This window comes from Anomaloglossus baeobatrachus, chromosome 2 (assembly GCF_048569485.1).
Source record: "Anomaloglossus baeobatrachus isolate aAnoBae1 chromosome 2, aAnoBae1.hap1, whole genome shotgun sequence".
NCBI classification, from domain to species: domain Eukaryota; kingdom Metazoa; phylum Chordata; class Amphibia; order Anura; family Aromobatidae; genus Anomaloglossus; species Anomaloglossus baeobatrachus.
The window spans coordinates 210,730,321-210,749,452 of record NC_134354.1 but is presented as its reverse complement, the minus strand read 5'-3'; the positions used below and the strand labels follow the sequence as shown (position 1 = coordinate 210,749,452).

The 19,132-nt window shown below is 51.4% G+C and overlaps 1 protein-coding gene across 1 annotated transcript in view; it reads right to left on the bottom strand.

Annotated features, from left to right (window-relative positions):
* The window catches only part of LRIG2 (leucine rich repeats and immunoglobulin like domains 2), a 140,660-nt gene that overhangs the window by 35,074 nt on the left and 86,454 nt on the right, over positions 1-19,132 (bottom strand). The window contains exons 11-12 of the mRNA XM_075335592.1: positions 4,928-4,996; positions 4,444-4,607 (exon numbers count right to left, since the gene is read on the bottom strand). Coding sequence (XP_075191707.1) covers positions 4,444-4,607; positions 4,928-4,996 — 233 coding nt within the window. The remainder of the gene's footprint in view (positions 1-4,443; positions 4,608-4,927; positions 4,997-19,132) is intronic.

Here is a 19,132-nt window from a genome sequence, read left to right as displayed (position 1 = left end):
AATCGGCACGTGGAGATAAGCATCCTTGATGTCTATTGATGCTAGGAAATCTCCTTGAGACATTGAGGCGATGACGGAGCGGAGGGATTCCATCCGGAACCGCCTGGTTTTCACGTGCTTGTTGAGCAGTTTTAGGTCCAGAACAGGACGGAAGGACCCGTCCTTTTTTGGCACCACAAACAGATTGGAGTAAAAACCGTGACCTTGCTCCTGAAGAGGAACAGGGATCACCACTCCTTCTGCCCTTAGAGAGCACACCGCCTGCAGAAGAGCATCGGCTCGGTTGGGAGGTGGAGAAGTTCTGAAGAATCGAGTTGGAGGACGAGAACTGAACTCTATCCTGTACCCGTGAGACAGAATGTCTCCCACCCAACGGTCTTTGACCTGTGGCAGCCAAATGTCGCCAAAGCGGGAGAGCCTGCCACCGACCGAGGATGCGGAGAGAGGAGGCCGAAAGTCATGAGGAAGCCGCCTTGGTAGCGGTTCCTCCGGCTGTCTTCTTTGGGCGTGAGTGAGCCCGCCAAGACTCTGAGTTCCTCTGATCCTTTTGAGTCCTTTTGGACGAGGAGAATTGGGACCTGCCCGAGCCTCGAAAGGACCGAAACCTCGACTGTCCCCTCCTCTGTTGGGGCTTGTTTGTGTTGTGCTGGGGTAAGGATGAATCCTTACCCTTGGACTGCTTAATGATTTCATCCAATCGCTCCCCAAACAGTCGGTCGCCAGCAAAAGGCAAACTGGTTAAGCACTTTTTGGAAGCAGAATCTGCCTTCCATTCCCTTAACCACAAGGCTCTGCGTAACACCACGGAGTTGGCGGACGCCACTGCCGTACGGCTCGTAGAGTCCAGGACAGCATTAATAGCGTAAGACGCAAATGCAGACATTTGAGTGGTCAATGACGCCACTTGCGGAACAGATGTACTTGTGACCTTGTCAATCTGCGCAAGACCAGCTGAAATAGCTTGGAGCGCCCATACGGCTGCGAATGCTGGAGCAAACGACGCGCCGATAGCTTCATAGATGGATTTCAACCAGAGCTCCATCTGTCTGTCAGTGGCATCTTTAAGTGAAGCGCCATCTTCCACTGCAACTATGGATCTAGCCGCAAGCCTGGAGATAGGAGGATCCACCTTGGGACACTGGGTCCAGCCCTTGACCACGTCAGGTGGAAAGGGATAACGTGTATCCTTAAGACGTTTGGAGAAACGCTTATCTGGATAAGCGTGGTGTTTCTGGACTGCTTCTCTGAAGTCAGAGTGGTCCAGAAAGGTACTCAATTTACGTTTGGGATACCTGAAATGGAATTTCTCCTGCTGTGAAGCTGACTCCTCCACTGGAGGATCTGAGGGAGAAATATCTAACATTTTATTGATGGACGCTATAAGATCATTCACCATGGCGTCACCATCAGGTGTATCCAGATTGAAAGCGGTCTCAGGATCAGAGTCCTGAACAGCTACCTCTGCCTCGTCACACAGAGAGTCCTCCTGCTGGGACCCTGACCAGTGTGATGAAGTCGAGGGCCGCTCCCAGCGAGCTCGCTTAGGCCGTCTGGGACTGTCGTCCGTGTCAGAGCCTTCCCCCTGGGATGCATGGGATACCCCCGGAGCACGGGGTTGTTCCAACTGAGGGGGACCAGGGAATTCAACAGAGCCCATTGTCTGAGTTACCGGTCTGGACTGCAAAGTTTCCAGAATCTTTGCCATAGTCACAGACAATCTATCGGCAAAAACTGCAAACTCCGTCCCCGTCACCTGGACAGTGTTCACAGGTGGTTCTCCCTGGGATAGCAGAGCACCCGGCTGAGCAAGTGCCACAGGGGCCGAACATTGCACACAATGGGGGTCAGTGGCACCAGCCGGTAGAATAGCCTCACATGCGGTACAAGCAGCATAGAAAGCCTGTGCCTTGGCACCCTTGCTTTTTGCGGACGACATGCTGTAGTCTCCTCTGAGCAATCTAGGAGGGTATATAGCCACGAATCAATAGCGACCGTTCAGTGCAATGTATAGCATGCAAGCATAAAAATACAAATGTACACTTCGGCACTAGTGGGGTCAGCACCACAAGTGCTGCTTACCGCCCGCTAAAACGCGGGTGTGTGGTCGCCAGAATCCCGTGTCTGGGTCTCCCAGAACTTGTCTCCCTTCTCCACTGCACACAGGAATGGCTGCCGGCGTCCTGTGAAGAGGGGCGGGCCGTGGGCGTGCCCCAGACAAAGTGCGGGAAACTGGCGTCCCACTGTGCCCAGTGAGGGGGCTGGAGTATGCAAAGCAGACTCCAGCCCTCGGCGCTGACGTCTTTGCCCAGCGTCCCGCCCTTCCCCTGACTGGCAGGCCTGGGGGCGGGAAAGAACGAAACTAGGCCGCAAAAGCCGGGGACTCGATTTGTAATCGCGGCCGTCGTATAAGCACGGCCAGCGCGGAAGTCCCCGGCGCACCACAAGTCACAGCCGCGCCGCAGTGTAAAACTGCCAGCAGCGGCCGGCGCGGCAGTTCCTAACACATTAATTCACTCAGCAAAGCTGTAGTGAATAATAGCACAAGCGCGCAGCGCTACTGTCCCCGGCGCACTAGCACACCCAGCAATGCTGCAGTGTGCTGTGCGCAGTCTGTTCGGGGACACAGAGTACCTGTAAGGAGCAGGGCCCTGTCCCTGACGATACTCAGCTCCATTCCAGCAGGTTCTCCGGGTCTGTGGATGGAGCCCGGCCTCAGTGCCTGGAGACCGGTAAGATCCCACTTCACCCAGAGCCCTAAGGGGGATGGGGAAGGAAAGCAGCATGTGGGCTCCAGCCTCCGTACCCGCAATGGGTACCTCAACCTTAACAAACACCGCCGACAAAAAGTGGGGTGAGAAGGGAGCATGCTGGGGGCCCTAGTAAGGGCCCTCTTTTCTTCCATCCGACATAGTCAGCAGCTGCTGCTGACTAAACAGTGGAGCTATGCGTGGATGTCTGACCTCCTTCGCACAAAGCTTGAAAACTGAGGAGCCCGTGATCCCACGGGGGGTGTATAGGCAGTAGGGGTGGGGCCTTACACTTTTAAGTGTAATACTTTGTGTGGCCTCCGGAGGCAGTAGCTATACAACCCAATTGGCTGGGTCTCCCAATAGAGCGACAAAGAAAAGTGCAATTGCACAATAGTTTTTGGGATATTTTATTCACCATGTACACTATATGGTAAAACTCATGTGTCGATGTGATGCCACAGATCGGTGCGAGTTTGTAGACACCATACACGAATAGGTTTCCTTGTATCTAAGGGGTTAAAAAAAATTCACAAGTTTGTCCAAAAAGTGTCGCACGTTTTGCGCCATTTTCCGAAACCCGTAGAGTTCTCATGTTTCAGGATCTATGGCTCAGGTGACAGCTTATTTTTTGCGTCTTGAGCTGACATTTTTAACGGTACCACTATTGCGCAGATGCTAGATTGTGATAGTCTGTTATTGCATTTTGCGCAAAATTTGCAGTGGCCAAAAAACTTAATTTTGGTGTTTGGAATTTTTTTGCCGCTACGCCGTTTACCGATCAGGTTAATTGATTTTATATTTTGATAGATTTGGTATCACCGCATTCAGAAATGCCCAATGTGTATATTTTTTTAACCCTTTAATTTTCAATGGGGCGAATGGAGGGTGATTTGAACTGTTAGTACCACTAGGGGGCTAGGACTATTAGCTATATGATCGCTCTTCCATTTCTCCAGATCACAGCTGAGATCTGCAGAAAAGGAGCTCTCCTATTACACACCGCAGTCTGCCAGGTGTAAGAGGAAGTGACTCGTGATCGCTACAGGCGTCATCGCATGAGCTTGTGCTATCATGACAACCACCGAAAGTCACGTGATCATGTCAGTGACTTCCGTGGGCAGTCCGCGGGGATTAACCTCACACGATCCATGACGTACACAGTATGTCATGTGTCGAGAAGAGGTTAAAGGGAACCTGTCAGTACCTTTATGCCCTCCAAGGCAGCAGCATTTACATGTCAAAACTCCCTTTCTACCCAGCCCTGTATTACTTAATATATCCAAAGGCAATGCATTTTTTTTCGGCAGCTATTATTTTACAATCAATAACAGGACCATTTGGTCTTCTATCCTACAGTATCCAGAAAAAACGCATGCGACTAGGATGGTCCGTGTGGTAACTTTTTTTTTTTCCCCCTCGCACCTATACACAAAATATTCGAGTCTTGTCCGATTTATGCGGCCAGTTGCTGCACACTGCATGTTGTTCCTCAGGCCGAATGCAACTGAGGAAAAAAAAGTTGCAGCTCAGCGCTGCCTCATTGAATAACTGGTGTGAGTGCAATCTGATTTTTCGGATTGCACTCGTCCGAGTTATATATGCCCTTAGATAAACACAGAGTAAAACTCTTTTGGAGAAGGAGAACAGAGGCATTTTTAAACCTCCAGTAATAAAAGTGAGATTAGATACAAACCACAGATAAAATCTCCGGGATCCACGCTGAGCAGCGAACGCCCGGACAGCCAGTCAGGATGGGCACAGCTCACATCCACCGAATTCTGCAGACCACTGTCAATTAGCCACTGGGGAAACCACTTCAGCTGACAGTCACACAGCAAACTGCTTGTGTTTAGGATTCTGTAGAAGACGCACACAAGGTTATCAGGCAGGGAACAGATCCACAGCATATTTTGTCACAATCATCAAGGGTAGAACAAGTCAATGATCATCAAAAACACCAACAGAGCAGCGTTTTAGGTAAACTCAAGCTCGTAAAAACTGGGACAAAATATTTAGAAGCCCAGTAAGTCAAATCATTCCCTGGAGCCGGCACAGTAAGCGCAGGTTTTACTTGCAAGAGAAAAATAATGTGTCTTGCCTAATGTTAGTTTGTGAAGATTTAGATTGAGTTTATGCACCGCATGTAAATATGGAGCAATACGATCTGCAATACTTACAACTCCTGGAGTTTAATATGAGCAAAGGCATCATCTTGTAAAGACATAACCCCATTATTGCTCAAGTCACTGTGAAGAGAAATGAACAAATGTCATAAAAGAATCCGTGTGATGCCGCTGCCATTAATTATGTATCATCAGAACAGTATGCAAGAATATTACAGTCAGATGCAGCGTCACGTCACAGGTGAATGAAAGGTGACCTCTACTACCAAGAAAAGGCCTCACATCGACCGCAGTCACATATACTGCATGTGGAAAGTCCGAGGACCCTCTCTATGACACTCGCATATTAAAAGGGTGGTACGATGGGAACCTCATTTTAGTCATTGAGCAGCCTTGGCATTAGAGGTCCACAGCACACAGGCTTGCCATCTAATGTTATAATCTAGCCTTTGCCAAGGCGAAATTCATATAGAACGCACGTGATCTGATTCATATCTAAATAATCTGGACAAGCCAAAGACGAAATTAAGGCCCTGTGCGCACACTGCGTTTTTAACCGTTTTTTTTTGTGTTTTTGCTGCAGAAATTTGAGAAAATGGTTGTAACCTTTCTGCAGACATTCCCCAGCAAAATCTATGGAAAAAAAAAAAAAAAATTAGCTGTACGCACACTGCGTTTTTTTTTTCTCAAAAACATTCTTTCTGTAGATTTTCTTGAGAAAAAGATTGGGCATGTCACTTCTTTTCTGCAGGTACCAGCGTTATTTCACTCCAATGACTAATGTAATCATGAAATAGCGCAGGGAATAACGCAGGTAGCAAATTATGTGCGTTTCATTGCATTTTCCTGCATTATTCCTGCGGTATTTCACGGTTTTCGGGACATAATGTTCATCACTATCCTGCGTTTTGCAAGGAAGTGATGTCCTTATGACAGGAAGAGGAAGTTGAGCAGAGAGTAAACACACATCTCACACACACACACACACACACACACACACACAGAAATCAAATGTACATATTAAAAATAAAATACGAAAAAAAAAACGTGGGCTCTGCCGTATTTGTACTGTTCAGCCATATTAAACACACAGCGGCGACCCGGTATTCTCAGGCTGGGGAGGGCGAGGAACTTTGTTAATGCCCCCCCTCTCCCGCAGCCAAGAATATCAGCCCGCCGCTGCCCCGAGAACGTTGCATCCATTATGCGACAGTCCCGGTGTGTTACTAGCTCTTCCCAATTGCCGTGATGCGGTGGAATCAGGGTAATAAGTTAATAGCTTTGAATAGCTGCCACTAAAGGCCCCGTCGCACACAACGAGATCACTAACGAGATCGTTGCTGAGTCACAGTTTCTGTGACGCAGCAACGATCTCGCCAGCGATCTCGTTATGTGTGACACCTACCAGCGGTCAGGCCCCTGCTGTGAGATCGCTAGTCGTTGCCGAATGATCCGGCACATTTTCTTCAAAGGTTTTGTCCTGCTGGGCAGGACGCATCGCTGTTTGACGCCTACCTCCTAACACAGTCCCAACGCCCGCCGAGATCGTTATACAGGTCGCTGATCGTTACTGCGTCGTTGGTAACATCTGACTGTGTGACATCTCATCAGCGACCTCCCTGCGATCCTTATCAGGTCGCATCGTTGTCGGGATCGCTGGTAAGTCTGTGTGTGTGACTGGGCCTTAGGTCCTATGTTAATCATGGCAGCGTCTATTAGACACCTTCCATGATTAACCTGTAAGTAGAACCAACCAACGAACGAACGAACCCACACACACACACACACCAAAAAAAATCCTTTACTTTAAATAAAAACAAAAAAGCCCCCTCTTTCCCCACTTTATTAGCCCCCCAAACAGACAGCTCCAGCGTAATCCACACAGGTCCCACGACACTTGCATCCAGCCGCGTGTGGAACATACTCAATGCAGCCTCGTTCAGTGAGTGATGCTGCAGGGGTAACTACGGGTCATTTCTCATGGGTCGGTAATGTGAACACATTACCGCTTGTGAGAACTGCAGTGTGTCCTCACAGGGACTTTATCTATTGAATGATTTGTCCTCTATCTATTGATTCTCTATTGATTATCTTTCTATCCATCTATCCATTATCTATTTATGTCTATCTATCGATTATCTATCCATCAATCTATTCAACTATCCATCTTTCTATCTATCCATTATCTATTTATCCATCTATCCATCCATCCATCTTTATATCTATCCAATATTTATCTGTCTATCCATCTATCCATTATCCATCTATTCATCTATCCATTATCTATTTATCTATTCATCTAGCCATCTTTATATCTGTCTGTATCTATCCATTATCTATCCATTACCTGTCTATCCATCTATCAATTATCTATTATATTTATTGCTGTTTAAGCATTAAAAAACGCATGGACCAACCTGCAAAAAAACTGGACCAAAACGTGGAAAAAACGCATGTGTTTTTTCGGTACGCTATTGGTGCGTTTTTTTAACGCAGGTGCGCTAATCCTTCACTCAAGAAATTTCTTAAATTTCTTGAGAATTTTTTTTTTCTAGTGCGCACATAGCCTAAGGCTGTTGATGAAGGTGACCTGAGTATTTTAAGCTATGTGCGCACGTCGCGTAAAAACATGCAGTTACGCTGCGCTTTGTAGCGCAGCGTAACTGCATGCGTCCTGCGTCCCCTGCACAGTCTATGGAGACTGTGAAGGGGCCGTGCACACGTGGCGTTTAAGAGCGCAGCGCTTCGGCTACTGCCGAAGCGCTGCGCAAAAAGAAGTGACATGTCACTTCTTTCCTGCGCTTTGCCGGCATCTCCTGCACGGTCTATGGCAGGAGCTGCAGGCAGAGCGCATGGAATCGGCGCTCACTACGGACATTTCTGCAGCGATCTAAAGCGCACGTGCTCTTCAGATCGCTGCAGAAATTTCTGCAGGGCTTGTACGCAACGTGCGCACATAGCCTTAGAGTGATTTAGTTCCTTGATATATTGAATTGGTGAATATCCTGGGTTTTAATACACTAAATAACTCCCATGTTGCCATTTTGCTTGCCAAGTAATTTTTTAACTATCTGTTCATGATCACTATATAGAAAAATGTTTCCCCTTGCAAAATGTTTGGTTTTAGTTACTAGTGATGAGCGAACCAGAGGTTCAGTGTTCGGTCCAAACACAGATTTAACAAAAAAAAAAGCTTGAGTTGGGAGTTCGGGTGCTTTACGCATGGTAAGCATTGCCTGTACTCAGGTACACTTGGTGCTCTGCCCAGTGTGAGCCGCTTGCAGTGTTTGAATGGTTCTCACTGGGGGTAACAACAGCGTGATAGGATGTAGTGTGCCCCAAACAAAGAAAAAAAAAAACTTGGAAAAATACTGGTTAACCTCCCTGGAAGTGATCGGTTTATGGCTGGCTGTATGTGGGCGGAAACCTGAGCTACCCAATCAGTGACTTCCATTGGGGTTCAGGTCAAGTTCAGGTTCCAAACCAAAACCATAAACTCAACTTCCACGGATTCCTAATCCCTACTAATTTCAAATTAATCTGGGCAATGTCCGGGCGAGAGCTCACTGCACGTCATAAGGTTGTGTTATCATCCCAACCTTATGACTCGTGATGTGCCCAGGCCTGACCTGTAGTGAAAACATTGTAAATGTTGATCGGTCAACAACAGGATCAAGAGGCAAAGAAAGCGGAGCGGCCGGAGAAGTACTGAGTCAAAAAAGAGAATTTTGTTTACTTACCGTAAATTCTTTTTCTTATAGTTCCGTATTGGGAGACCCAGACATTGGGTGTATAGCTTCTGCCTCCGGAGGACACACAAAGTACTACACTAAAAAGTGTAGCTCCTCCCTCTGAGCCTATACACCCCCTCGAGAACCAGATCTAGCCAGTTTAGTGCAAAAGCTGAAGGAGAATAGCCACCCACAAGTAAAAACAGAGCAAGAACCGGAACAACCGGAGACTGTCCACGACAACAGCCGGTGATAACACGCGGAACAAGAAACTGCCAACAGGCAACAGGGAGGGTGCTGGGTCTCCCAATACGGAACTATAAGAAAAAGAATTTACGGTAAGTAAACAAAATTCTCTTTTTCTTTATCGTTCCTATAGGAGACCCAGACATTGGGACGTCTCAAAGCAGTCCATGGGTGGGAATAAACAGAAAAACTGAGAAGTAGGCAGAGCCTAACTTCACAAATGGGCGACAGCCGCCTGAAGGATGCATCTGCCGAAGCATGAGCATGCACTTGGTAGTGCTTTGAAAAGGTATGCAGGCTAGTCCAAGTGGCAGCCTGACAGACTTGCTGAGCCGTAGCCTGGTGCCTGAAAGCCCAAGAGGCACCCACAGCTCTGGTCGAGTGTGCCTTGATCCCCGGCGGGGGAGGCACCTGAGAACACTGGTAGGCATCCGAAATGGTCGACCTAATCCAACGGGCTAAGGACGGCTTAGAAGCAGAGAGGCCCTTACGCCGACCTGTGGTTAGCACAAAAAGAAAGGTGCACCGCCTAAGAGCAGCGGTGCGAGACACATAGATCCGGAGCGCCCGCACCAGATCCAGAGTATGCAACGCTTTTTCAAAGCGATGAACAGGAGCCGGACAAAAGGAAGGCAGGGTAATGTCCTGGTTAAGGTGGAAAGGAGAAACCACCTAAGGCCAGAATCACACTTGCTAGTGCCTCGCGTGTTTCTCGCGCGAGTCTCTCATGGTAGAACCCGGCATGGCCGCACACTATGCATACAGGAGCGTCTGAGCTGCATAGAGATACATGCAACCGACCCGCTCCTGTCAGGGGAGTGTGCGGCCAAGCCGTGTTCTACCACGAGAGACTCGTGCAAGAAACACGCGAGGCACTAGCAAGTGTGATTCTGGCCTTAGGGAGAAAGTCCGGAGTCGGACGGAGAACCACCTTGTCTTGATGAAAAACCAAAAAAGGTGACTCCGAAGAGACTCTCCTGAGGGAAGTTATGGCCACTAGAAAGACCACTTTCTGTGAAAGACGAAACAAAAAACCTCCCTAAGAGGCTCAAAGGGGGGTTTCTGCAAGGCCGTGAGGACCAAATTGAGGTCCCAGGGATCCAAGGGCCGCCGGTAAGGCGGAATGATGTGAGACGCGCCCTGCATGAAGGTGCGGACCTGAGCCAGCCGGGCGATACGCCGCTGGAACAGCACTGACAGAGCCGAGACTTGTCCCTTGAGAGAATTGAGGGACAGTCCTAGCTGCAGACCGTACTGTAGAAAGGACAGAAGGGTCGGCAAGGAAAAAGGCCAAGGAGCATGGCCGGAAGAACGACACCAGGACAGGAAAATTTTCCAAGTTCTGTGATAGATTTTGGCCGAGGAAGACTTCCGGGCCCGAGTCATAGTGGAAATGACTTCAGGAGGAATATCAGAAGCCGTCAAGATCCAGGACTCAAGAGCCACGCCGTCAATCTGAGAGCCGCAGAATTCTGGCGGAAAAACGGACCTTGTGAGAAGGTCTGGACGGTCCGGAAGATGCCACGGCACCTCTACGGACAGATGGAGCAGGTCTGGGTACCAAGCTCGCCTGGGCCAGTCCGGAGCAATGAGGATGACCCGACGGCCCTCCATTCTGATCTTGCGCAGGACTCTGGGCAAGAGAGCTAGAGGGGGAAACACGTAGGACAGACGAAACTGGGACCAGTCTTGAACCAGAGCGTCTGCTGCGAAGGCCTGAGGATCGTGAGAGCGAGCCACGTAAATCGGAACCTTGTTGTTGTGACGGGATGCCATTAGGTCCACGTCCGGAGTGCCCCACTTGCGGCAGATTGACTGAAACACTGCCGGATGCAGGGACCACTCGCCACTGTCCACGGTTTGACGGCTGAGATAATCTGCCTCCCAGTTTTCCACGCCTGGGATGTGGACTGCAGATGTGGTGGACTTGGAGTCCTCCACCCATTGAAGGATGCGTTGTACCTCCAACATTGCCAGGCGGCTGCATGTCCCGCCTTGGTGATTGATGTAGGCAACCGCTGTCGCGTTGTCTGGCTGGACTCGGATGTGCTTGCCCGCCAATGTGGTGAAAAGCTAGGAGAGCCAGGAGCACGGCTCTGGTTTCCAGCACATTGATCGAGAGGGCTGACTCGGACGGAGTCCAAGTGCCCTGTGCTCGGTGGTGGAGACATACCGCTCCCCAGCCGGAAAGACTGGCTTCCGTGGTGAGGACCACCCAGGACGGAGCCAGGAAGGAGCGTCCCTGAGACAGAGAGAGGGGCCGAAGCCACCACTGAAGAGAGCTCCTGGTCTGTGGCGACAGAGCCACTAACCTGTGCAAGGAGGAAGGCCGCTTGTCCCAACAGCGGAGAATGTCCAGCTGCAGAGGACGCAGATGGAACTGGGCAAAGGGAACAGCCTCCATTGACGCCACCATCTGACCCAGCACCTGCATCAGGTGCCTGATGAAATAACGGCGGGGCCTCAGCAGAGAGCGCACCGCCAGTTGGAGGGACTGCTGTTTGATCAAGGGCAACTTCACAAGTGCCGGCAGAGTCTCGAACTGCATCCCTAGGTACGTGAGCCTCTGGGTCGGAGTCAGAGTGGATTTGGCCAGATTGACCAGCCACCCGAATTGGGCTAGAGTGGCGAGAGTGAGCGAGACACTCCGCTGACAGTCTGCGCTGGATGAAGCCTTGACTAGAAGGTCGTCCAGGTAAGGAATCACTGCCAACCCCTGGAGGTGCAGAACCGCAATTACTGCCGCCATGACCTTGGTGAATACCCGAGGGGCTGTGGCTAACCCGAAGGGGAGAGCCACGAATTGGAAATGTTCCTCTCCGATTGCAAAACGTAGCCAACGCTGGTGAGAAACTGCAATTGGCACATGCAGATAGGCATCTCTGATGTCGATGGATGCCAGGAAATCCCCTTGGGTCATTGAGGTAATGACTGACCGCAGAGATTCCATGCGAAAATGCCGCACCTGAACATGCTTGTTGAGAAGCTTGAGATCCAGGATGGGCCGGAAGGAACCGTCCTTTTTGGGGACTAGGAAGAGATTTGAGTAGAAACCTCTGAACCGTTCCCGGGCGGGAACCGGTACAATTACTCCGTTGGCCTGCAAGGATGCCACGGCCCGAGAGAAGGCAGCGGCCTTGGAACAGGGGGGAGTTGACAGAAAAAATCTGTTTGGCGGGCTGGAAGAGAATTCTATCCGGTAGCCGTGGGAGATTACATCCCGCACCCACTGATCGGAGACGTGTTGAAACCACGCGTCGCCAAAGTGGGAGAGCCTGCCACCGACTAAGGACGTTGCTGGCGCGGACAGATAGTCAAGAGGAGGCTGCCTTAATGGCAGCAGCTCCTGCGGTCTTCTGTGGACGCGCCTTTGTGCGCCAGTTGGATTTTTGGTCCTTGGCTGAGTTAGTGGACGAGGCCGAGGGCTTAGAGGACGACCAGTTGGAGGAACGAAAGGAACGAAACCTCGACTGGTTCCTACCCTGGACAGGTTTCCTGGTTTTGGTTTGTGGCATGGAAGTACTCTTCCCGCCAGTAGCTTCCTTAATAATTTCATCCAGTTCACCGAATAGCCTGGACCCAGCAAAAGGGAGGCCAGCAAGGTACTTCTTTGAAGAAGCATCTGCCTTCCACTCTCGAAGCCACAAGATCCTGCGGATAGCGAGGGAATTAGCCGAAGCCACTGCAGTGCGGTGAGAAGCCTCCAGCATGGCAGACATGGCATAGGATGAAAAAGCGGAAGCTTGGGAAGTTAAGGCAACCATTTCGGGCATAGATTCCCTGGTGAGGGAATGCATCTCCTCTAGAGAAGCAGAGATGGCTTTGAGAGCCCACACTGCTTTAAAAGATGGGGAGAACGAGGCCCCTGCCGCCTCATATACAGATTTGGCCAGAAGGTCAACCTGGCGGTCAGTGGAATCCTTAAGAGAGGTGTCATCAGCCACTGATACAACAGTCCGGGCTGAGAATCTAGACACCGGGGGGTCTACCTTTGGTGAATGAGCGCACTCCTTGACCACCTCAGGTGGAAAGGAAAAACGGTCATCAGAACCACGCTTTGGGAAGCGTTTGTCAGGACAGGCCCTAGGCTTGGTCACAGCGGCCTGAAAACTGGAGTGGTTAAAGAACACACTCTTTGTCCTCGTAGGCAAGGTAAACTGGTGCTTTTCTGCCAGAGAGGGTTGATCCTCTGATACTGGCAGATTGAGGTCCAGTACAGAATTAATGGACGCAATCAAATCACTAACATCTGAGTCACTTTCGGACAGATCAATGGGACACATGGAGGTAGCCTCCGAGCCCCCTGTAAAGGCATCCTCCTCGTCCCGCGAGTCAGCTTCTGAAACAGAGCCGCGGGACGAGGAAGGGGAGGGAGCCCTACGTGTCCTCTTAGGAGGATGGGGTCTGGGACCAGATGAAGAATCCTCTGTGAGCTCCGCTGAGAGAGCCCTAGCAGCAGAGGCACCCTGTGAAGGGGGCTGATGCATGTTCAGCAAAGTCCGGGACAGCTGTCCCATGGAGTCGGCAAAAGACTGGGAGATTGACCTAGATAGGGATTCTACCCAAGCCGGGGGTTCAGCCACAGGAGCCGGAGCAGCCGGAGAGACCACTGTGGGTGCGATCCCAGGCTGAGGCATTGTCAGGTTAGAGCAGGCATCACAATGTGGATATGTGCTCGGTTCAGGCAGCACGAGCTTACATGCAGTGCATACTGAATATAGCTTTGGAGCCTTGCTCCTCGTGTGAGACATGCTGCTGAAGTGGGGGCTCTGCCAGAGTGACCCCCAGAGAGTATATACAGAGGCCCACAACCAGAGGTGGTGGCTTACCAGACCGCTGGAGCGGTGTTGTGTGCCCTCCAGATCCCAAAGCCCGGACCCCCAAGCACCTCAGCAGGGATGCTGCAGCCAGTGCTGATCGCAGAGAAAACGCTGATAAAATGGCGCCGGAGCGAGGCGAGGGGGCGGGACCAACTCTGAGAGCGGGATCTGGAGGGCCAAAGAGACTTACAGGGGAGGAGACATGTACCCAGTGAGGAGTGTCTCTCCCCTGTGTAGAACGGCCGCTGGGCGGAGCCGCACTGTCCCTCTGCATGAATGACATGTGAGGGCAGTGAAACCGAAAGTAGGCCTCCGGTGAAGCCGGGGCCTAAATTTGAGCGGTACGGCCGGCGCGCAGGCACCATCGGCGCGGTTCTCAGGCGACAGCCAGAGAACCGGCCGGAAATGTCAGAAAACTCACTCAGCACACTCTCCCACCATAATAAAGTACAGGGGCCCCCAGAATATGAACGTCTCAGGTACTTAGCTTGCTGAGACGCAGGGTTCCAGGTCCCTGGGGATGAGTGCTCCGTCCAGCAGGATCCTGAAGGGCTGCGGATGGAGACCGGTCTCCTGCAAAGCATGGAGAACCGTGCTGGCTCCCACTTCAAGCCAGAGCCCGAGGGATGGTGAAGGAGCGCGGCATGTAAGGCTCCAGCCTTGTAATCAACCTTAACAGCACCGCCGACACAGTGGGGTGAGAAGGGACATGCCGGGGGTCCAGACTTGGACCCGCTTTTCTTCAAACTCTTTCCAAAAATGAAAAATCAGATGAGAATGCATGTGTGGATGTATGCCTCCTGAACACAAAGCAATGAACTGGCTAGATCTGGTTCTCCAGGGGGTGTATAGGCTCAGAGGGAGGAGCTACACTTTTTAGTGTAGTACTTTGTGTGTCCTCCGGAGGCAGAAGCTATACACCCAATGTCTGGGTCTCCCATAGGAACGATAAAGAAGAAGGGAATTTTGTTACTTACCGTAAATTCCTTTTCTTCTAGCTCCAATTGGGAGACCCAGACACTTGGGGTGTATAGCTATGCCTCCGGAGGCCACACAAAGTATTACACTAAAAGTGTAAAGCCCCTCCCCTTCTGCCTATACACCCCCCGTGCCTCACGGGCTCCTCAGTTTTGGTGCAAAAGCAAGAAGGAGGAAAAAATTATAAATTGGTTTAAAGTAAATTCAATCCGAAGGAATATCGGAGAACTGAAACCATTCAACATGAACAACATGTGTACACAAAAAAACAGGGGCGGGTGCTGGGTCTCCCAATTGGAGCTAGAAGAAAAGGAATTTACGGTAAGTAACAAAATTCCCTTCTTTGTCGCTCCATTGGGAGACCCAGACACTTGGGACGTCCAAAAGCAGTCCCTGGGTGGGTAAATAATACCTCATAATAGAGCCGTAAACGGCTCCGTCCTACAGGTGGGCAACCGCCGCCTGAAGGACTCGCCTACCTAGGCTGGCATCTGCCGAAGCATAGGTATGCACTTGATAGTGTTTCGTGAAAGTGTGCAGGCTCGACCAGGTAGCTGCCTGACACACCTGCTGAGCCGTAGCCTGGTGCCGCAAGGCCCAGGACGCTCCCACAGCCCTGGTAGAATGGGCCTTCAGCCCTGAGGGAACCGGAAGCCCCGAGGAACGATAAGCTTCGAGAATTGGTTCCTTAATCCACCGAGCCAGGGTTGATTTGGAAGCTTGTGTCCCTTTACGCTGGCCAGCGACAAGGACAAAGAGTGCATCCGAGCGGCGCAGGGGCGCCGTACGAGAAATGTAGAATCTGAGTGCTCTCACCAGATCTAACAAGTGCAAATCCTTTTCACATTGGTGAACTGGATGAGGACAAAAAGAGGGTAAGGAGATATCCTGATTGAGATGAAAAGGGGATACCACCTTAGGGAGAAATTCCGGAACCGGACGCAGAACCACCTTGTCCTGGTGAAACACCAGGAAAGGGGCTTTGCATGACAACGCTGCTAGCTCAGACACTCTCCGAAGTGAAGTGACTGCTACTAGGAAAACCACTTTCTGCGAAAGGCGTGAGAGAGAAATATCCCTCATTGGCTCGAACGGTGGTTTCTGAAGAACCATCAGCACCCTGTTCAGATCCCAGGGTTCTAACGGACGCTTGTAAGGAGGGACGATGTGACAAACCCCCTGCAGGAACGTGCGTACCTGTGGAAGTCTGGCTAGGCGCTTCTGAAAAAACACAGAGAGCGCAGAGACTTGTCCCTTAAGGGAGCCGAGCGACAAACCCTTTTCCAATCCGGATTGAAGGAAGGACAGAAAAGTGGGCAAGGTAAATGGCCAGGGAGAAAAACCCTGAGCAGAGCACCACGACAGGAATATTTTCCACGTCCTGTGGTAGATCTTGGCGGACGTTGGTTTCCTAGCCTGTCTCATAGTGGCAATGACCTCTTGAGATAATCCTGAAGACGCTAGGATCCAGGACTCAATGGCCACACAGTCAGGTTGAGGGCCGCAGAATTCAGATGGAAAAACGGCCCTTGAGACAGCAAGTCTGGTCGGTCTGGTAGTGCCCACGGTTGACCGACCGTGAGATGCCACAGATCCGGGTACCACGACCTCCTCGGCCAGTCTGGAGCGACGAGGATGGCGCGGCGGCAGTCGGCCCTGATCTTGCGTAACACTCTGGGCAACAGTGCCAGAGGAGGAAACACATAAGGGAGTTGAAACTGCGACCAATCCTGAACTAAGGCGTCTGCCGCCAGAGCTCTGTGATCTTGAGACCGTGCCATGAATGTCGGGACCTTGTTGTTGTGCCGGGACGCCATTAGGTCGACGTCCGGCATGCCCCAGCGGCAACAGATCTCCTGAAACACGTCCGGGTGAAGGGACCATTCCCCTGCGTCCATGCCCTGGCGACTGAGAAAGTCTGCTTCCCAGTTTTCTACGCCCGGGATGTGAACTGCGGATATGGTGGAGGCTGTGGCTTCCACCCGCAGCAGAATCCGCCGGACTTCCTGGAAGGCTTGCTGGCTGCGTGTCCCGCCTTGGTGGTTGATGTATGCCACCGCTGTGGAGTTGTGCGACTGAATTCGGATCCGTTTGCCTTCCAGCCACGGCTGGAACGCCTTTAGGGCAAGATACACTGACCTTATCTCCAGAACATTGATCTGAAGGGAGGACTCTGTCTGAGTCCAAGTACCCTGAGCCCTGTGGTGGAGAAAGACCGCTCCCCACCCTGACAGGCTCGCGTCCGTCGTGACCACCGCCCAGGATGGGGGCAGGAAGGATTTCCCCTTCGACAGAGAAGTGGGGAGAAGCCACCACTGAAGGGAAGCTTTGGCTGCCCGAGAAAGGGAGACGTTCCTGTCGAGGGACGTCGACTTCCTGTCCCATTTGCGGAGAATGTCCCATTGAAGTGGGCGCAGATGAAACTGCGCAAAAGGAACTGCCTTCATTGCTGCCACCATCTTCCCTAGGAAGTGCATGAGGCGCCTCAGGGGGTGTGACTGACCTTGAAGGAGAGATTGCACCCCTGTCTGTAGTGAACGCTGTTTGTTCAGCGGAAGTCTCACTATCGCTGAGAGAGTATGAAACTCCATGCCAAGATATGTCAGTGATTGGGCCGGTGTCAGATTTGACTTTGGAAAATTGATGATCCACCCGAATCTCTGGAGAGTTTCCAGAGCAATGTTCAGGCTGTGTTGGCATGCCCCTTGAGAGGGTGCCTTGACAAGTAGATCGTCTAAGTAAGGGATCACCGAGTGTCCCTGAGAGTGTAGGATTGCCACCACTGTTGCCATGACCTTGGTGAAGACCCGTGGGGCTGTCGCCAGGCCAAAAGGCAGTGCCACGAACTGAAGGTGTTCGTCCCCTATGGCGAAACGCAGGAAGCGCTGATGCTCTGGTGCAATCGGTACGTGGAGATAAGCATCTTTGATGTCGATTGATGCTAGGAAATCTCCTTGGGACATTGAGGCGATGACGGAGCGGAGCGATTCCATCCGGAACCGCCTGGTTCTCACATGCTTGTTGAGCAGTTTTAGGTCCAGAACGGGACGGAAGGATCCGTCCTTTTTTGGCACCACGAACAAGTTGGAGTAAAAACCGTGACCCCGTTGCTGAAGAGGAACAGGGATAACCACTCCTTCCGCCTTCAGGGTGCACACCGCCTGCAGAAGAGCCTCAGCTCTGTCGGGGGGTGGAGATGTTCTGAAGAAACGCGTCGGAGGACGAGAGCTGAACTCTATCCTGTATCCTTGAGATAGAATGTCTCTCACCCATCGGTCTTTTACTTGTGGCAGCCAGGCGTCGCAAAAGCGGGAGAGCCTGCCACCGACCGAGGATGCGGTTTGGAGGCGGCCGAAAGTCATGAGGAGGCCGCTTTGGGAGCGGTTCCTCCGGCGGTCTTTTTAGGACGTGACTTAGACCGCTATGAATCGGAGTTCCTCTGATCTTTCTGAGGCCTTTTGGACGAGGAAAATTGAGACCTGCCCGCGGTCCGAAAGGACCGAAACCTCAATTGTACCTTCCGTGGTTGAGGTCTGTTTGGTTTGGACTTTGGTAAGGATGAATCCTTTCCCTTGGATTGTTTAATGATTTCATCCAATCGCTCACCAAACAAGCGGTCGCCAGACAATGGCAAACCGGTTAAGTACTTTTTGGAAGCAGAGTCTGCCTTCCATTCACGTAGCCACATGGCCCTGCGGAGTACCACCGAATTGGCGGATGCCACCGCCGTACGGCTCGCCGAGTCCAGGATAGCATTAATGGCCTAGGACGCAAACGCCGACGCCTGAGTGGTTAAGGACACCACTTGCGGGGCAGATGTACGTGTTACTGCATTAATCTGCGCCTGACAAGCTGAAATAGCTTGGAGTGCCCATACGGCTGCAAATGCTGGAGCAAAAGACGCGCCGATAGCTTCATAGATGGATTTCAACCATAGTTCCATCTGTCTGTCAGTGGCATCTTTGAGTGAAGCCCCATCTTCCACTGCAACTATGGATCTAGCCGCCAGTCTGGAGATTGGAGGATCCACCTTAGGACACTGAGTCCAGCCCTTGACAACCTCGGGGGGGAAGGGATAGCGTGTGTCCTTAAGGCGCTTGGAAAAACGCTAGTCTGGACAGTCTCGGTTTTTCTGGATTGCCTCTCTGAAGTCAGAGTGATCCAGAAACATATTTAATGTACCCTTGGGAAACCTGAAACGGAATTTCTCCTGAGAAGCAGACTCCTCAATTGGAGGAGCTGGGGGAGAAATATCCAACACCTGATTGATGGTCGCTATAAGGTCATTCACTACTGCGTCACCTTCAGGTGTATCTAGGTTGAGAGCGGCTTCAGGATCAGAATCCTGATCTGATACCTCCGCTTCATCCTCCAGAGAGTCCTCCTGCTGGGACCCTGAACAGTGTGATGAAGTGGAGGGAATTTCCCAGCGACCCCGCTTGGGCGGCCTGGGACTGCGGTCCGTGTCAGAGACCTCACCCTGG